The sequence below is a fragment of the Neolamprologus brichardi genome, chromosome 1 (assembly GCF_056152115.1).
Source record: "Neolamprologus brichardi isolate AB-2024 chromosome 1, ASM5615211v1, whole genome shotgun sequence".
Lineage (NCBI taxonomy): Eukaryota > Metazoa > Chordata > Actinopteri > Cichliformes > Cichlidae > Neolamprologus > Neolamprologus brichardi.
The window spans coordinates 5939231-5957983 of NC_142104.1; the positions used below are offsets into that span (position 1 = coordinate 5939231).

General features: G+C 39.0%; 1 protein-coding gene across 3 annotated transcripts in view; it reads right to left on the minus strand.

The window, feature by feature from the left end:
- The window catches only part of phkb (phosphorylase kinase, beta), a 101468-nt gene that overhangs the window by 62242 nt on the left and 20473 nt on the right, over positions 1-18753 (minus strand). For all 3 annotated transcript variants that reach the window (XM_087843476.1, XM_087843397.1, XM_087843432.1), the window contains 6 exons: positions 17810-17948; positions 14558-14657; positions 9771-9878; positions 8508-8588; positions 5731-5846; positions 2604-2667 (listed from right to left, as the gene is read on the minus strand). In XM_087843476.1, coding sequence (XP_087699602.1) covers positions 2604-2667; positions 5731-5846; positions 8508-8588; positions 9771-9878; positions 14558-14657; positions 17810-17948 — 608 coding nt within the window. The remainder of the gene's footprint in view (positions 1-2603; positions 2668-5730; positions 5847-8507; positions 8589-9770; positions 9879-14557; positions 14658-17809; positions 17949-18753) is intronic.

Here is an 18753-nt window from a genome sequence, read left to right on the forward strand (position 1 = left end):
AAATGAAGCACTAGGCTACTACCACGATGCAGTTTGTCCATCCAGAGCACTTAAACACTTCCATGAGAGGAAGGGGGGGAACATTTTGTGCTTTTTACTCAGTAAGAGAAGCAATCAAACCATTTTTCAGGTTCTAAAAAAAAAAACAAAAACAGTCCACTGCACTTCATCCATCCATCCATCAGCAGTGCTTATATGAAACCAAGTGGGCAATTCCCCCAAACTGCTAAGCAGTTTCTAATGCAAGTCAGATGCATTATGTATGAATATTTCCAATGTCGCGTTTTTTATTTCTAAAAAAAAAAAGAAAGAAAAAACACATCTGGCCAGGGCTTTTAGTCAAATCAGCAAGCTTTCCTCTAGAAATTTACATAGTGCATACATAGTGAATTGCTAGCCACCAGTGTAGACAGCTGTGTGACAAGTTAATGAAAAAAACCCACATAAGAAAACAGAGTGTTAGAAAAGCAACGTATAAAAACACTAACCCACAAAGCAAGCATGTAAAATGAGTGTTTTTGCCTTTTAGATTTGAGCCATTTTGTCTTCTTTTATTTAGTCACATTTTTTAAGCAGAAGCAGACCAGCTTATCATGCCTTAACTACTACATTTTTCTATTTACTTCTTTTACAAAAAATAAAAAATAAGTTTGAATATGCACTGTATATTTGTAGCATAATATCTCTTGCAACAGAACTAAGCAATATAAAAAAAACTAGGCAATGAGTTAAGAGAAGTCAGTGAAAAACAAGAGAAGACAAACTGTAGAATACTCTCAGTGCAACAGCTCAACCCTTTTTGAGCAGTGGATGCTGTTTTAAGGTTTTCTTCAAACAATCTTTGATTTTAGAAAACTAAGCACTGCTTGTTCCTTGTGCATCTATCACTATGCATCCTCATGAGTGATCTGATGTAAAAAAAGAAAAGAAAAGCAAAAAAAATGAGTTGACTATAACCTGCAGTCTTTGATAGTCTTTGAAGGCAAATATCTGTCAATATAAATTATTTTCAGGTTTTTCTCAATACAACCATCCTTCCACCTACTGTGAGGATTTGACTCACGCCTCTCAAAAAAACCACTGATGTCATTGGGATTTTTTATGGTCTGCTATGAACATTGATTGAATGTCAATTATTTAAAGCCCATTTTTTAAAGACACTATAATGATTTACTTTGAACTTCAACTTGGCACCACTTTCTATGCACTGATATATGTATGAAATACATTTAATTTACAGAAATATATTACTCTGGACTTTGTTAGGCGTGTGCTTGGCTCTGCTTTATCCCCGCTCTTGACACGGTGTAAATTAGGTGACAGTCCCTTGAGAAAAACTAGAATGTGTTGGGATTTGATTGTAGAGCCGTGTGTAAACAGCACTGTGAATTTAAAGACCGGCTTTAAAGTTGAAGGATTCTCCTCGTGTGAGATCAATTTTATCCGCCCAGTTCAATTTGTCACACCGAGAGGCTTCTATCATGCGTTCACAGTGTGACTTTGAGGGGGCTGTGGTGAGGGGTCGGGTGTGACTTTTCCAAAACTGAAGGATGCGTGTCTGTCCATGTAATACAAAGGCTAACTGTGATATACAGCCACAAGAGTGTGCAAAAGTATGATAGAAGAGTTAAGAGTGTACTGAATGTTCCGGTTTAGGGCGTCGAGAGGAAGGAGCTACATTTGGTGCTTGAGGGATGAGCGTCAGCTGGGACATCAAGATTGATAGAGATCATTAATAAGCAACTGCAAAGCTTGTAGCATTCCCACAAAGGGGCACGAGACCGACAGAGACAGGCACACTCATTCTCTCTCATGTACAGAAGCCCCATACAGCATGGACCATAAAGCAGCTACCTCTATAAATTGATTCTTTCAACAAGCTTGAGCTCAATGACAAAATCCATTTTCAGGCACAGTTAAATCCTTTATTTTGCAGATGTTCAGAAGAGAAACACAAACAGCAACTTTACGGTCATACCCGACAGCCACATACGATGAGAAGATAAACAGTCTGATCTTAAATGGAGAGAACTGCCACACAAACCATTCTGGGCAAATACCCGAGTGAAGAAAATAAGAAGAAAAGATAATAAGAGAGGAAGCTTGCTAAGTGGAAGGCTTCATTTTCCAATCCATTAGCAGGTATAATGAATGTCTCTGTTTTCTTCTCCTAAAAAATGTAATAAATAAATAAGAAACATATCCACTAATGGACTTTGCACACAGAAAAACAGCCTCTGAAATTTGGAGGGAAACCTGATTCAACTGTGGCCATCGATCACAGTCTGTAGAAGCACAAACAATTTGCTGAGACAAACACAAACATGCACAAACATACTTTCCTGATCAATCGTCCACTCAGAGAAGCAATCTTGCTACAGTGACAGCGGCACTAATTACACTGATGCTGTCTACCTGTAAATAAACTGCAGTTTTCTACTATTCAGGCTGGTCATCGGGGTGACATTGCACCCAGCTAGGATAACTAGAGATTTGAATGGGCTATAATGCAGTCTACTACCTGGTGGCACAGTTAGACAGGAGACAAATCAATGTGAGTTCAGAAGAGGTGGCAAAGTATAAGAAGTCAGGGAATCAAATACCTGGTTTCCAAACAGGTTGAATCCATTGATGGCCTCCAGTGCAGCTTTAGCAAGGCCCACAGAGCTGAAAAAAACAAGAAACTGCAAACTTTCACCAAAACATACAATAAGCAAGTATAATTCAAACTAACATTGATCAGTTTAAGAATATATTATTTTTCATTCTTAAGAAAGCAGAAAAAATGATGCAACGTGAACCAAATGTGTTTTAAAAATGTCAAAAGTCCCCAAGGTTCACCAAAAAGCCTTCTGAATCACATTTGAATCTTAAATGGCTATCTGTTAGGATTCAATAAAGCTGAAGGCTCCTGAGATTGTGGTCTACTTTCGATAATGGATGATGGAGAGGAGAGAAAAAAAAAACATAGTGCATTTCACAGTGGCTGGCTACTGTGATTGCAATGCAGCCTAAATGCGAATCAATTTTACTGTCATTTTGTTTCCCTTTCTACCCTACCAAGATTTCCCTAGAAAAGAACAGAGAGGAGAAAGGGAAAAAATGCAGGAAACTTGCCGCTGACTGGTGGTAGATGTGCTGACATATTAAAAAGCATTAGTACAGATGATGGGAGGCTAATTTAGCCTCTAAAAGAGTTCTGCTGAAAGTAGTTTTGTGTAACGCACAGAGATACACAAACACGCGCAAACTGACAGCAGTGGTCAGAAATCCTGACAGTACCTCACATGTACATAGAATGCTTTAAAGCTCTGTGGAAACCCAGGGTGTTAAAAAAAAGTGATGCTTGGAATCAGGACCAGAGTAAAATGATGATGCAACCATGTCGGTTGACAGGTGGAGATAAGGATTCGCATGATGAAAATATTGCTGCAGACTGTACAACAGTCTTCTGCTACTCTGAGAGTAGGTGTGTTTACATACAGTGGTTCAGTATTGATCCACACACACCGACTTTTCTTTACTTGATTAAAAATGGACAAACTCATTGTGATTCTGCAGTTGACAGAACCACCAACTGCTCAGGAACGATCCATTGGGAACCCTGTGAGCTTAGAGACATATTCGTGTTTCGAAGCCGGACGTGACAGTTGAGGAATGGTTCTAATATGGAGTTTAATTATTATAGAGATCGTGTTTCCATGGAGCCATTCTGAATTGTTTAGTTTTTGGATACGCCATGGTAATTAATACAAAAGTACATATATAAGCCAACTCATTAACTGGGGGAATCCAAAAGCATAGAAACACGAGAAGACACAGCACTCAATACACTGAATTTGTTATCTTTTCTTGACGACATCTTGACAGGCTGGTGCCAATAGCTCTGGATTGTTGGAGAAAGAAAAAAAAAGACATGCTTTTCAGAGATAAGCAATAGCAGAAATTGAGGATCTTTATCAAGAAACCGAGCGAGGAGAGGAAGGCCGGTTTGACCTTGGATGATAAATCAGTTAGGGAAAACGTAACAAAAAGTCAGCACGGAATAGTGCTGGTGTTTGAACAGGTTGTTCCAAATCCTTATCTGCATGGAAGTTAACCATTCAGATGGCTGGTCCATTACATTTTCTTTTAATATAGGTTATTTACTTGCTGACTGACATTTTTTTTAGCAACCAACTTGTGATGATTTGACATTTCCATCAGTACACACTGACCCGACAAACGCCTCTCTAGATCAAATAGACTTGATTATAAAGAAAAGCATTACATGTTCCCACATTTCTGCTGCTTCCTGCAGGAAATACAGTGTTTTTACATTTATTGTTTGGCACTGATTTATTTATATGGACAGGAAAGAAAAAGAAGATTGAATAGATAAGAGTCCTTCTTGCTATAGTTGTTTTCTCTATAAGCAAAAACCAATGACTGTTTCCTACAGTCATTGGCAAAAACCATTAGAATTTAACAATCTAGTGAATTAAAACACAGATATTACAAATAAACTTGACTCAGAGCCCTGTTACTAAAAATCTGAAATAATTAGAGGTTTTGTAGTTAATTTCAAGAAGATGGAACACTCTACATCATTGTTGTTTTTCCAAGTGCTGCACTCACCGTCAGTGAGACAGAAACAGAGGGCCCAGGCAAATATGATTTGCAGTTACATAAGAAGGAAACCAAAGTAATACTTTAGTAAAACTAAAAGATCTGTTTTAACAGGTGTATTTATAAAACTAGAAGAGTATCAAGGTATAGTTTCTCTTGGCCCATGGAGCATTTAAGCACTGTTGCGTTTTTAAAAAAACTATTGTTTCTCTCTTGTGACTCATCAGTAGGCACCTCAGTTTACTGCTAAACCCACTGCTCAATCCCCAATTTAAAGCAACAGCTGCTAAGATTAAAAAAAAAGGGTAAAAGAAAAAAAACATGAGCAGCTAAGGTGAGCACAGTGAAGAATTTACCAGCTAAAGAGTGACGCATTTCCCTCAGGTGTGGGTGGACAAGGTGGTGGAAGGTGACTCGATATTGGTCTACTCATCAGATACACACAAAAAATGACTCCAAATGCATCCTAATGCATTAGACGAGTGGATGTGTAAAATGGCAACTCTTAAGTGACACATTTAGCATATTAAATATATGTAAAATATATCCATCCATTCTCTTCCCTTTGTCCATTTCAGGGCTGCGGATGGCGCTGGAGCCTATCCCAGCTGTCTTAAAGCGAGATCCAGGGTAGAACCTGGACAAGTTGCCAGTCTGTCGCAGGGCTAACACATAGAGACAGACAACAATTCACACCGAAGGGCAATTTAGAATCACCAGTTAACCTAACCCCAAAAACTGCATGTCTTCGGACTGTTGGAGGAAGGTGAAGTACCCGGAGAGAACCCACTCAGAAAGACCCCGGCCTGATGATGGAAGTGAACTCGAGACCTTCTTGCTGTGAGACAACTGTGCTAACCATGAAATATGGGTTTGCTCTAAAAACATTTATTTTGAATCTTTGACACATTCTCACATCTTTTTTCTGGTGTTACATCTTTCCCACAGACCTTATTTCAGGTATGTAATTTAAGAGTTTTAGGACTTTTGCAGCACCCTGCATACAGGACATATTCTGACCAGTACTACAAAAGTGGTAAAAGTATAGAGAAAAGAAAAAGAAAGTAAAAAAAAAAAAACGAGAGTGTGGAGAGAATTTTTTTGTGTGATCTTTTTACTGACCTGGAATGCAGCTCAGTGCTGCCATTATTGTACTTGCTGCCTCTCTCCCACATGCCAAAGTCAGGTACCCTATATGCTCTTTCCACACAGAAAACCAGGTTCTGGATGAAGGAAACCTGCATGTAGAAAACAAACATACATGGGACACTCGGAAAAAATGCAACATACTGTGTTTATGCAACCTGCATACACAGAGTATACACACACACACGCCCATGTATGCATAAACGGGGCAAGAGACAGAAGATGTGTCCAAAAAGAAAGTGGAATCGCAGTACATAATGTAAAATGCAGCTGTGCGCGCACACACGCACATGTATATATATATATAAATGAACGTCTGGATTCATTGATAGATGACCTTTGATACTGATCTGGGGTGATGAGTATAACTCTCTCATTACAAAGGTTACTACGGTGAAAAAGAAAGCTGATTTCTAATCCATGCTCAAGGTGAAACTGACCCTATGGCGAGACTGTAATTAAACAGGATAGAGCACCAGTATGTGAAGCTGGAGCTTCATTGCCTTGTCAGCTAGCCATAACTATAAAGACACTAAATCAACACACTTTACAAATTCAACTTAAAACAAATGCCACCCTTTAGATACAGGCTCTAAAAACTCATCAGTAGTGTTGTTGATTCCACCAAACATTACAGCGGCATCGAAATGTTTAAAATTGCAGTTAGCCGATTTCAGATGTTTCTTATAACTAGCATCTGGCCCACGCAGATTCCTGCAAAATTACACAGTATACATATAGGAAAAAAAATCAACTAAAAAGTGAAACATATAATGTGCCAGCACACTGGTGTATGTGCTTGAGTGACGGTAGATTTAATCTAAAATGACAAAGTGGTGGAGGGAAATTGAGAGATGAGAGTAGAACAGCTGAAAGAGAAAGACAGAACCTGTGCAGGTCTTAAATAGGCCAGGCAGTGAGGATGGGCAGAGAGAGAGGGGGCAGAGCAGATGAGGCTGGGAAAGAGGGAAAGGTGTTTGCCGGGTCTCTTATTGGGGGGTTTTATGAGCAGAGTGATTAACGAGGGGAACTTTTTAGTATCTTAATGGTATCTTAATGAATGTTACTGCCCGTCGGCCAAATGAGCCCCTCTGTCTCCCTGCTGCTAGAAAACCATCCTGGCCAGTTCTGCTTTTTTTCCCCTTTTTTTGTGGGGGGGGGGGTGCTGACTATTTGGGAACATGGGCACATTGGCAAAAGCACACTACATGTGCTTCTGCTTTTACCATGTGCCAGCAGCTCTCACATATACTCCTGTGTGGAAAAAAAAACAACACCCCAGACATACAAACTGGCTAATGAGTCGCTCCATTTCATGCTGCATGAAACTGAAAATGGCATCTGGGAGGAGGTCGATAGTGTATCTTCTCAGAGGACATGCACCAGCCTTTCTATGCCACTCTAAGAAAAAAAAATATACTGCAATGCAGCTTCCAGCTCAGTCAAGTGAACACCGATGGACTTCACAAGCAGTGACAGCTAACAGCAAACTAATAAACACTCTAATAATGTGATTAGTCCAAATGAAACACATTTCAAACAGTGTTCAGTGAGAAAGCTAATCTCAAACCCTTATGCTCCGTGCATCTGATGTTTGTTAATGTGCGATTGGGGGCGGCGTGCTTCGGTTTGTATTACACAACCTAATAAGCACTGTTTAACCATGCAAATTAAGGTTGCTGCACAAACAGGACTGCCCTCATAAAAAAGTTACATTGTCAATTTGCTTTGTTCAGAGTAAGAAATGGAGAAAAATGAGAGATGACTGGGTTGGGAGGTGTGCGTACGCTCACTAATTGGTTAGCGGTATAATGTTTCACCATGTCCTTACTTTCTTAAGATAAGCTCAATTTAGTAAACAAATGGATTCCTTTACCAGGGGCACAAATTTCACTGCTCTGTGGCGGTAAGTAAAGCTGAGCAGGCTGTAAAAACTAACAGAATTAATGACGTTCCAAATACTCCTGCGGGCCACATAATAAACAGCACAGTGTGTAAACTTAACAGCCAAGTTGCCTTCTTGTTTTATTTAGAGCCAAACATAAAAAAGGCAAAAAAAAATGACACCAACAGATAAATCAAACTACAAGAGACCGTTCAGCTTTACAGTAATAGAGGGCTGGTGTGTTGCCAAACACAACGTTACCGGTTCGATTCTCAGGAGGCTATTTAAGCTTCCACAATGAAATCATCTAAACGTTTCTCTGCTGAAAGTCAACTGAGCGGCTCAGCAAGAGCATAAATGTGAGCCAAGCTATAAAAGTGAGATACTGTCCCCTGATCCTGCATTTGTGTCGGCTCTAGGATATCTGTAGGGGATTTAGGATATATCTAACTGGCTTTAGAGACCCTTTGGTCTTACTTTACAGCAGCTAGCTCAACCTTCAGAAGGTAGCATCAGATTACTTAGATCATTTAAACTATATCGTGATGTATTTTAGAATAAATGCAGAATTTCACAAAAAAAAAAATCCAAAGATTAGACAAGCTGTGAGATCTTTTAAAATACAACATTGTCATAGATGCACAACACCATGGAAAATCCACAAAGTGTTAAAATGTAACAAAATAAACTCTGTAGTTATTTTTCATGCAGTTTATAATCATAATCAGTACATTTAACCTTGACAGCAAGTGAGACCAGAGATTGACACTATTTGCGTCTGCTTCACAGTTTAGAAAATGTAGCGATAAACAGGCCAACATTTAGATCCTAATATTCAAAACCGCAGTCATTTTAACGCCGTGTTTACCTCGTCGGTGTTGAAAATGATCTGCAGATCCGAGCAGATCATCTCCACCAGGTACAGCAGGAATAAAGAAACGGCATCGATCTGTAGAGGTGACAGAGGGAAGTAGAGTGGATAAGATGCCATCAAAGCAATTACTATCATTTGCACATACACCGTATAATAACTTCATACTTAGAAATTTGCTTCAATTTCTCGCACAGTGCAGAGAATGAGACGGACTTTACAGCAGCTATTAAACTTTTGACATTGGAAATCATCAACAATGGTGAAGTTGCTGGAAAAAATAGAATAATCAATAAATAAGTTATTACCTGTTTTACATTTTTGAATGTTTTTTCTCCCCTCACAGGCAACTAACCTTGCAGCTTTATTTCAATTTCTCTCTCTCTCTCTCTCTCTAGCTCTCTTGATGTATTGGCCACCCTTCACTAGAAATGCGTTCTCCATTCAAATGCTACACACCAAACTGACCTCTGTTAATACCACTGATAGAGGAACAAGCCGTTTTAGTGCCAATTTAGTGCACAAGCACTTCTCGGAGAAAGTCATTTTTCTGGGCATCTATGCATGCCAGGCAGAGGGGCTGAGGAAATGAGACATTTTAATGGAAACCCCCCCCCCCACTCAAAACACTTGAAACAAAACCTGTCACAAAGAGATTGATTGTCTATTTTATTCATCCTGTTGTTCATTCATCTTTAGCAAGGTTCACTTACTACGGACCCTCTTCTCTGACCTCATTTTTTCCTAAAGTTATATTAAATATGTCAGCGGTCTCCAACCTTTTTTGCGCCACGGACCGGTTTATGCCCGACAATATTTTCACGGACCGGCCTTTAAGGTGTCGCGGATAAATACAACAAAATAAAACTAGTACCGGTAGAGAAAAAAAGAAAATTTATTCATAACACACGTGAAAAGACCAAGGAAAACCGAGTAAACGATAAAAACGATAACAAAATAACGCTGAAAACCGATAAAAACCCTGAAAACTATACATTTCGCACCTGAGCCTCAACTCTCGCGGCCCGGTACCAAACGACTCACGGACCGGTACCAGTCCGAGGCCTGGGGGTTGGGGACCGCTGAAATATGTGACACAAAATAAAATACCAGGGTGGCAAATTTTACTCTACATTTTTTACAATATACAGTAAAACCCCTAGGTAAAACACACACATCAAACACACAGGTGTATGCACGAAGAATTCAATTGAAGTTGTTAGTTGCCCCATTTTTTCACTTGTCTGCTTGCTGGCTGACCTGCAGGTGGTGGTAGTCGCCGTGCAAGTAAACCTCATCTCCGGTGTCCACATGGAATACAGAGTGCAGACACTTTGAGGGGCTAGGATCCTGTTTAAACTCCTCCACCTAACAGAGATGCACAGAGAGAGAAAAAGAGAGAGAGATGAAAGGATGAAAAAAAAAGGTCCAGGGTAAAGGGAGGGAGAGAGAAAATCAAAGGGAGAGACATCCATGGCCCCACAGAGGTTACTAGAAGAAACTCTAGCTATACTAGAGTAGCCTTCAAATTCAAAAACATATCAACCGAAACCTTTTGAGTCAAACATGGTGATGAGCTTTCTTTACACACTGTAATGTCTGTCATGTCTCTTATGGTTGCACTGCTTAAGGCAGAGATGGCACCTCCACTCCTCTCTAATTCTATATATGTCAATTCTAGCGAATCAACTTCAATGCTGCTTCTTGTTTCTCTATCCTCTTCTGTCCATTCTTCTCTTTCCCCCACGTAAACTTGTCACGACAGATTCCCACATCCCCGGGATTTCCTTTTTCCAACTGTGGTTTTCTATAATTTTCTCAGGCATCTTGAGATAACTGCTGTGAATGGGAAAAAAAATGAAATTACACTTCACTTCCTTTCAGCATGTTTGTTTTTTATATTTAATCTGTCAAACTGAACTTCTTTTACTGCATTCACTTTTGCTGACCCATCAACTTCCAGAGTTTTTTCCTGGCTCCAAAGGCTGGGGTGAAGGGTGATGATAATGTAAGCATAATTGGTCTGCATATAGTTAAGGCAAAAACTTGAGTCTTACTTAACAGAAGTCAGTGGATTTCCACATCTGGCTCCTTTGTCTTAGGCCATTTAAATGTCTGTCTTTGTTTGTTTGTCTTTTTGCCTCCTCCATTTCAATTGCCACTTCAGCTTATTCTAGCTTTATTTGCAGCTTTTTCACTTCAGTTAGTCTTGCTGCTTAAATTTAATCAGCTACTTAAATCTTAACCACCATCTGCCTGCACTGTTTTTTCAATCTATGCACTTCAATCTATTATACCCATACAAATATGATTCAAAAGGTTTAAAGAAACTAACATTTAACATTTTTAAGCCGTTTCAAAACAGTTAAATGTTTACAATCCTGGCTGCAAGAGTTCATCCCCACTCCAGTCATACATGCTGCACATAATCTGTTCTTTTGTTTTGGTTTTTAATAAAATAACCTGATAAAGAGTGAAGAGTTTAATCAGGGAACAACACCACACGCAGATACACGTTACAGTACAAACATCTCTGCTCGGGACCACATAAGGGCCAGATTATGGCAACCAAAGTGATAACACTGTTTAAAACAAGACATGTACAACATTTTAGTTGTGCTTTGTCCTCGGTGGTTTGTTGATGGCTTCGCATGTGTTTGCTTCATCGACTCCACTACACACCAAATCACAGATGGGCCGCCTGTCCTGTCGCACAGTTATAAATAATTGGCCCTTTGTCCCATTTTTACCTCCTTCGTTTCTTTTCTCTACTGCTCTCTCTATCATTAAATCCCTCGTTGTTGTCTCCATTTTTTTCTACTTCCTACCTTCTTTCTTACTTCTAGCTCTCTATCTACTGTACTTTACACTATGAGCTCTTTTATTTGGGTTCTTTTGTCCCCTCCCAGCTTTTCCCCCCCTCTTTATTTTGCTATATAGTCAGGTCATAGTGGAGACACGCTGTCCCACTTTCACTGAAACTGCTCCATTTCTTGCCATCCCATAGTGAGTAATGCTTATGTGCATATGTGTACAGAATAAGAGGGGTTGCTGTTGTTTATGTTTCTATAAAACTTGCTTTTGTGTAGTGGTCTCCCTGATTCCTGCTCCTGCAGAGCCACAGTGTCAAGTGGCTCCACTCTCGGGATATTTGAAGAGGCCCCTGATCTTGCTTATTGTTTCAAGTGCTGCAATGCGCCAATATGGGCTTCAATTTAGCAAACTACTTCAACGCCTGCTGTTTTAACAGTCCACTTTCATGCACTTATTTTCCATCTTTAGCTACGCACAAAACTCTTGCATCTCATCAAGTCAATTAACTGCAATTCCTTATCATTTCTCGCTGAAAAGGAAATGACTTTCATTTTCAAAACCAAGTCATGTTAAAGGGATACAGTGAGCTCAAAAACTGTTTAGATCATAGGTGTCAAACTCTGGCCCGCGGGCCAAATTTGGCCCATAACCTAATTACATTTGGCCCGCGAAGCCATACAAAATTACTATTAGAACTGGCCTACTGGTATTATACAGTTCATGTACTGCTAATACTACAATTCCCAGAATGTTCTGTTGGTGTTTTGGCGCGTCAGTCATGACAGGACCCATTAGCACCCTCTCCTCTGTTGACCATAGTCATAGCAACCATGCAAATACTGCCATGCTACCTATCCCAAAATGGCAAAAAGAAAGGCAGAAAACAGGAGCTTTCTGGACAGGTGGCAGAATATGATGAAAATTTCATAAATGATAAAATGATAAAATTTAATTCAGAAGGCTGCAAACACAATTTTTATTTAAGAAATGAATTCCACTGATGTGTTATTTAATTGGAATTTCGATTTTGCATGTGTGCAATATTAAGTTATATATATATATATATATATATACACACGTTCATATAAGGTATATATATATTGTTTAGTATTAAGCTTTGCTTGTTCCATACTCAGTTTTTCAGCAAAACTTGTTTGAGTCCATAAGAAAAGATTCCTTTGGATTTTTTTCCAATGAATATTAATGTTAGCCTGCTACTTTGATCCAGTTTTGAATTTTGGCCCACTGTGTATTTCAGTTTGACAACCCTGGTTTAGATGATCACGACTAAATGATCAGCTCACGTTTTTACGCTTAGATCTGTGACCATATCCCTGAATTGATCAATGTTTTGGTCTCTTCAGGCAGTGTAACAAGCCGTATACAAAAACACTGACTTATTGGCCTATTTAGTGTTCCAGCAGCCACTGGCACATAATTAGCATTCGGAGCACAGTAAAAAAAATTATAAAAAACAAAAAAACAAAAGTAAAAGTAAAAGTGTGTGTGTGTACATGTCTATAAACAGGCATAGTAGTGGTTATAGTTTATGTCTTCCATATTTCCAACCATATCCATAATCACATACTGTGTATGCTACCATTGTATATAGTGTATTATCTTACTTTTTTCATTGATTGTACTTATTTGTATTTCCTTCTGATATCTGTACCTGAGCTGAGGTGACACAAAAATTTCCCCGTTGTGGGATCAATAAAGTCTTATCTTATCTTAAAGTTGCAGGGTCCTGAACTGACAAAAAAATGACTTAAAATATGTTAAAGAAATAGATGTTGGATTAGCAATAATGGTAAGTGGGCCAAAATTCCTCCACAGCATTGACAGTTATTGCAAATCCCTGAATAGCTGTTGTTGCTGCTGCTAAGGGTGGCCCAACCAGTCATCAGGTTTAGGGGGCAATCGCTTTTTCCACACGGGGCCATCTAGAGTTTTTTATTTCTTAATCACAAAGAACTTAATTTACACCACTGTATGTACGTATTAAGGATAGGGATGTCACAGGAACACAAGAAGGCCGGTGTTAGTTAAATATAGAAATGGAAAAGAGTGTTGTTTGCAGCCTTAATAAGCCTGGACAGTGAGTTCCTCTGTTGCATATATAAAAATTTGTATTAACAAATATTGTTCTGGATCATAACGCTGCCTGAATTTCAATGCAAATCAGCATAAAAGCAGAACATCTATATAGCATGTTGTATCTGTTGTTCACTAGCTCTGTTTCATGAGTTTCTCCTGCAGTATTGTCCAATTCCTTGAGGAAAACACACAAGTATTATATTTATTTATTTGTTATAATTAAGTTAAAGCACCTCAGGACATTGTTTAAAGATACAGAAATTGATTATTTGAAGGAAGAGAAAAGATCTGGTGACATTTTAAACAATGTATTTTAAGCATTGTTTATTTAAATAAACATAAACAGCCACCTCATTTGTTTATCAATGGCAAAGGTAGAAATTTTTCCTTTAAGAAAACTGTAATTGTTAAATAAAAGATATCCTTTTCTTTCTCATACACTATCTTATCTAATCAGTGGGGCACAGCTGCTGCATTTGCTCTGTGATATTTGCCCTGCAGTGCCCCCATGTCACAGTTTCCATAAAAATGCCATGTACTTCGTAAGCGTTGGTGACGGGGCCATAACGAAAGCTGTTCTGTGTAATTAACTGTGTAAACACAGCTTTGTAATTAAGACACAGAAACTCTCTCCCCTAAATTGGATCGTCAAGGTCGAGGCAAGATGAAAGAGGATGTCTTTCAACGGTGCACACCATATACGTGCAGATACACAGGGACGCAGCAGGCTGCTCTATTAAAAAATGTGCTCAACGAGGAAAAAAAATAAATATTCAGGAGACATATCTGGCTTTTCTTTGAATACATAACGTGGTTTGCCATTTTTTCCCCTCATTCACAGCCTACTCTACACATTCATCAGTTTTCAGTAGAGGTGGCGTGAAATTTTCCTCCTTCGGAGCAAAAGTCATTGGAAATTAGGAGACTGCTGGTTATTAAGCCCTCGGGACTAAATCAGCTGGCTCCTTTTGTTATTTGTTGTGATATGAAAGAGGAACCAGATGTGTCCAAGGCTGTAGCACTAAGAGGCTTTGATGAGCAGGAATATACCTTTGATCTGCAACGCAGTGTGTAATTTCGGGGGTGTTTTTATGCAAACATGCAGAAGCTCTACTCAGCCAGGATAAAGCACTCACCTTATCGGCCTGTCTCATGTAACAGTAGAGAATTCCTCTCATGCACTTGATGGCAGAATGCTCCAACTCGTGAGTTCGTCCCATGTCATCATCGATGCGTCTGAAGGGCAGGGAACAAAGGCCGAACACATGAAGACAAACAGTCACCTACAGCAACTCCTTTTGTTTTAAAAATGGCAAATATTACCAACTGGGCCTCAGAGTCACAGTTGGTCTTTTGGTCAGTATTCTTACTCCTTAAATGTGCTAAAGTAACAGCAGAGATCTCACAACTTAATATGAAGGACATGTTTTTCGGGGCAAAAAAAAGTCCAAGTAGTCAGAAGATCTGATACATTGTAGAACTGTCTAAACTGTTATTTTATTCAAATAAAATATGAGTGAAAGAGAAGCAGAACAGCAGAACCAGCTTAATAAATAATAAATAATGGTAAATAATAAGTCTTTAATTCCTTACTACCTTTTAGTCAAGCCATTTTGTTCCCAGGTTTAAGCAAATAACAAATAATAAATAACCTGCTGAACCCTTTTTGGGGTAAGAAAGATAAAAAAATAAAAATGTGAATCAGGTTTAGGTTGACATAACCCAGATCAAGCCAAACTTTTGCATTCATTAAGCTAGAAATGTTTGCCTAGCCCATATTTCATCAATAGGATTGTGGATCCATCCTAAATATTATTGTGATACAGAGAACTACCATGTGATTTTGACATTGACAACACAAATCCTGATCTGATGAGGACTGGAAGAGTAGTAATGGTCAATCATTTTGTTCCATTAAAGCTGTCAGTTGGCCAGGACTGCTGAGAAGATCAAACTGCTTAACCCAAGACTAAATACAATGGTCGTCTGGCTGTTTCAGTTACCTATAGCTATGAAATAATGATCATACTGTGAACTGTGATTTTTCTTTCTCTTTAGACTTTCCTACACGTAGTACTGATTTTGAAGTATATTAGTCATCAGTGCTGATAAACCAACAGAAGCTCTTAACAATTTACACAATTCACATTTAATAGTGAATGCAAATTAACAAGAAAAGGAATGAATGCACTATAGAAAAATGCATTCAAATTGCGGGGAAACAATTCAGCTTTAAATTAAATCTGTTAGGTATAGAAAAGAAAAGTTTTGAAAGTCCTGAAATGAATACTGGTAGTGAAATGCCACTTTGTTCCTCGGTTGCAGCGACCACAGTGCGAATCAGCTCATTCTTTCTGAGGCTGGCAGATGTCAGATGTGTTTGACAAAGGTCAAGCTAGTAATGACTCTGGCTAAGAACAAAGGAAAGCTAAGCCACTGATGTTATACTTGTTTAAAATTTCCGAGGTACACAATGCATTAATGACTGCCTTCAAGACATGACCCCGTGCATCAAAACTGACTGCATGGACTTGTTAGTTAGAGTTACCCAGTGTCATTAACAAGAAAATGTTTCTATAACAAATAGAAAAGTGAGCAGGCAAAACTGCAATTAAAAGCTATCATGTTTCCTTAAAATAGAAGTTTGTGGTAACTCCAACTGCCAGTCTTGTCATTGACTCTCACACACACATACTCAAACACACACAGCATCTGGGTGTGAAGTAAGTAATGGCACTATCCAAGCCTGTCAGATGAGAATCATCTTAATTAAATCCCAGTGACAATTCTAATAGGAGGCAGCCATGACTGATGACTGGGATCTGCCTCTGGTCACATCACTGCAGTACACTCTATTTTTACCCCGCTCTTTCCCTCCGTCTTCCCCCTCCATCTAGTTTCCTCTCTGCCTCTCTCGCCATCTTCCACTTCTTCTTCTCCATTGCGAACCCTGACCAGCTTAAATCTCCCCTCTACCACTCCCGCATCTCCACTTTCACTCTTTCTTCTCCTTCCTCTTTATCCTTTTTGCCCCTCACCCTTCTTCTGTGCCCTGTTACAAGCTCATTTTGTGGAAGTGCTCTTCCCTTAAGAGGAATTTGGGCATCAACACAGGGGAACATTGATAAAGGGGTTTGGTGGCCCCAGTGAAATTTTGAAATGTTCTTCTAGAAGTAATAACCCCTATGTGGTTAAAAAGCAAAGCCTCCAAATGACAGAGGCAGATTAAAGATGAGGGTCAGTAAGCATGAAAACCTGTGAAACCAATGTAACTGGGGCTTTTTGGTCAGCTTTCATATAATGCCCTGCAAACTGAGCTGTCCATCTATTTTAGTATTTCTTTTACACCAGCGTTGCTGTGATGCTGAAAAAAGGCAATACATAAGACTGGTTTTTCAGCTACTCCTGAGTTTATGGGTCAGTGGCATATTCAGAAGCACAACATGCTGCAACCATCTATCACTATATAACAGCAAGAAAGACCTCTGCCCACAAGAAACTGGACTCACTGCAATAACCATCTGTGTTTATGACCTCCGCCTCCACTACTCACCATGAATTTAGATTTCAGTCTGAGATACTCTCACAACAGTAATCGAAGAGTTCTTTATAAAAGTCTAACTGAACATAAACATGAGTTTTTAACTTGTACAGATCACTAGCTGTTTACCCATATTCTATGATTGCACCAATTACAGACCCTGCACCCTCTAGCTTGTTGGGTTGGGTGCGTGAAAAAATATATTTTTTGGAAATGCATTTAATATTTTCAGCTATATTTTATTCTATTTTTAAGAACTGCTTATCATGGTCATGCATACTGAGGTGTTGGTTTTGCTTAGTAATGTTATAAAGAAGATATATATCATATGATTGACAGCTGCCATTTGATTGCAGTACTTCCCTCTGCAGTTCCGGGTGTCCCTTCATTTCTTTTTTTTGGAAATACAGCTTGCAAGCTACCAAAAAGCTTCCAATTCATGTAAGGAAACTAGCTAATATGTTGACTGCAAGCTAGACAACTAACAGTGACACTTTTTTTTTTTTATCTAGAAACTTGTAAGCGTGTGGTGAGCTTTCATAAAACTCCAAGAACATCCAGAAATTTCAAGGATTGTGTGCACTTGTTAGTACAACTGGGCTTATCTTGGAGCCACACTCACCCACAAACACGTACATGTTGGTAATCTGCCTAACAGCTTTGGTCAAGTTGAGCTTTCTATGAGTTTTGTAACACAATTTTAGGTAAAAAGGACAATCTTTAGCACACAGCTAAGTTGCCAGCTTCCTAAGTCCACACAAACTTTGGAAAAAGACTTATTGCATACTTATAAACAAACATATATTACACAGTTTATTTTGCATGCGTGTGCATTTTGCATACTAACCGATATGCCATTGCCAAGGCCCAGGCACTGGCAGCACAGTATAGAGAGTCCCGGACCTTTGCCTCTTTGCAGGTAGAGCATGTTTTTACTGGGAACAGACCAGTGGTGGGACTCTGGTAGTTCAAAATAGTTGTCTTGACTAAAAAGACACAAAAAAGATGGAGACAGACAGAAGAAGTGGTGGGTTAATAGTTGCAAAACTGGAAATGTCATCATCTGCTCACAGCTAAGTAGTTGAAAGGCCACTGAAGAAAGCGCCTGTTTTCTAGGCTGTAAAGTATTTTCCTGCAGCTCTTTGTTACGAATATCAAAAGCATCTCGTTCTAACTGATTAATTAGGTGGTAAATCAAGAATCAACAGATTCAAATCACCAGTTGGAAAATACAAAAATGAAATTTAAAAAAACAACCCCCCCCCCCCCCAACCCCCCCCCCCCCCCCCAATAAGATTCTGTTTAAAGCACAATAAACAAATCAGATAAATGTAATAAATAAGTATAAGATGAGAGAGAGAGCACTATGCGCCTCACAGCTTCAATGTCAGGGGCGGGGGAATAGTGGACCTCCCAGCTTCAGCGTCATATAGAGGAGCCCAGAGCAAACCCAGCAAAGCAAGCCTTAAAAAAAAGGCTATAAATATAAATATAAAAAAATCCAAAATAGCTGCAGCAATCAAAGGAGAGTGGGTAACCAGAGTTTTACAACTTAAAGAAATTCTGCACTTGTGAGCAATTGTTACAGAGAATCACCACATTGCCAATGACTGTGACACTTTTCATATGTTTTACTGTTAATAAATAAGTACTTTTTAAGATTGTAATGCACTTCAATAGATTCTTACAATATTAAAATACAATTGAATAAAAAAACAACCCATAATACACAAACATATTATTCAAATGCCTGATAGATCTGGATAGGTGCATTTTCAGCTGTTTTTTTTT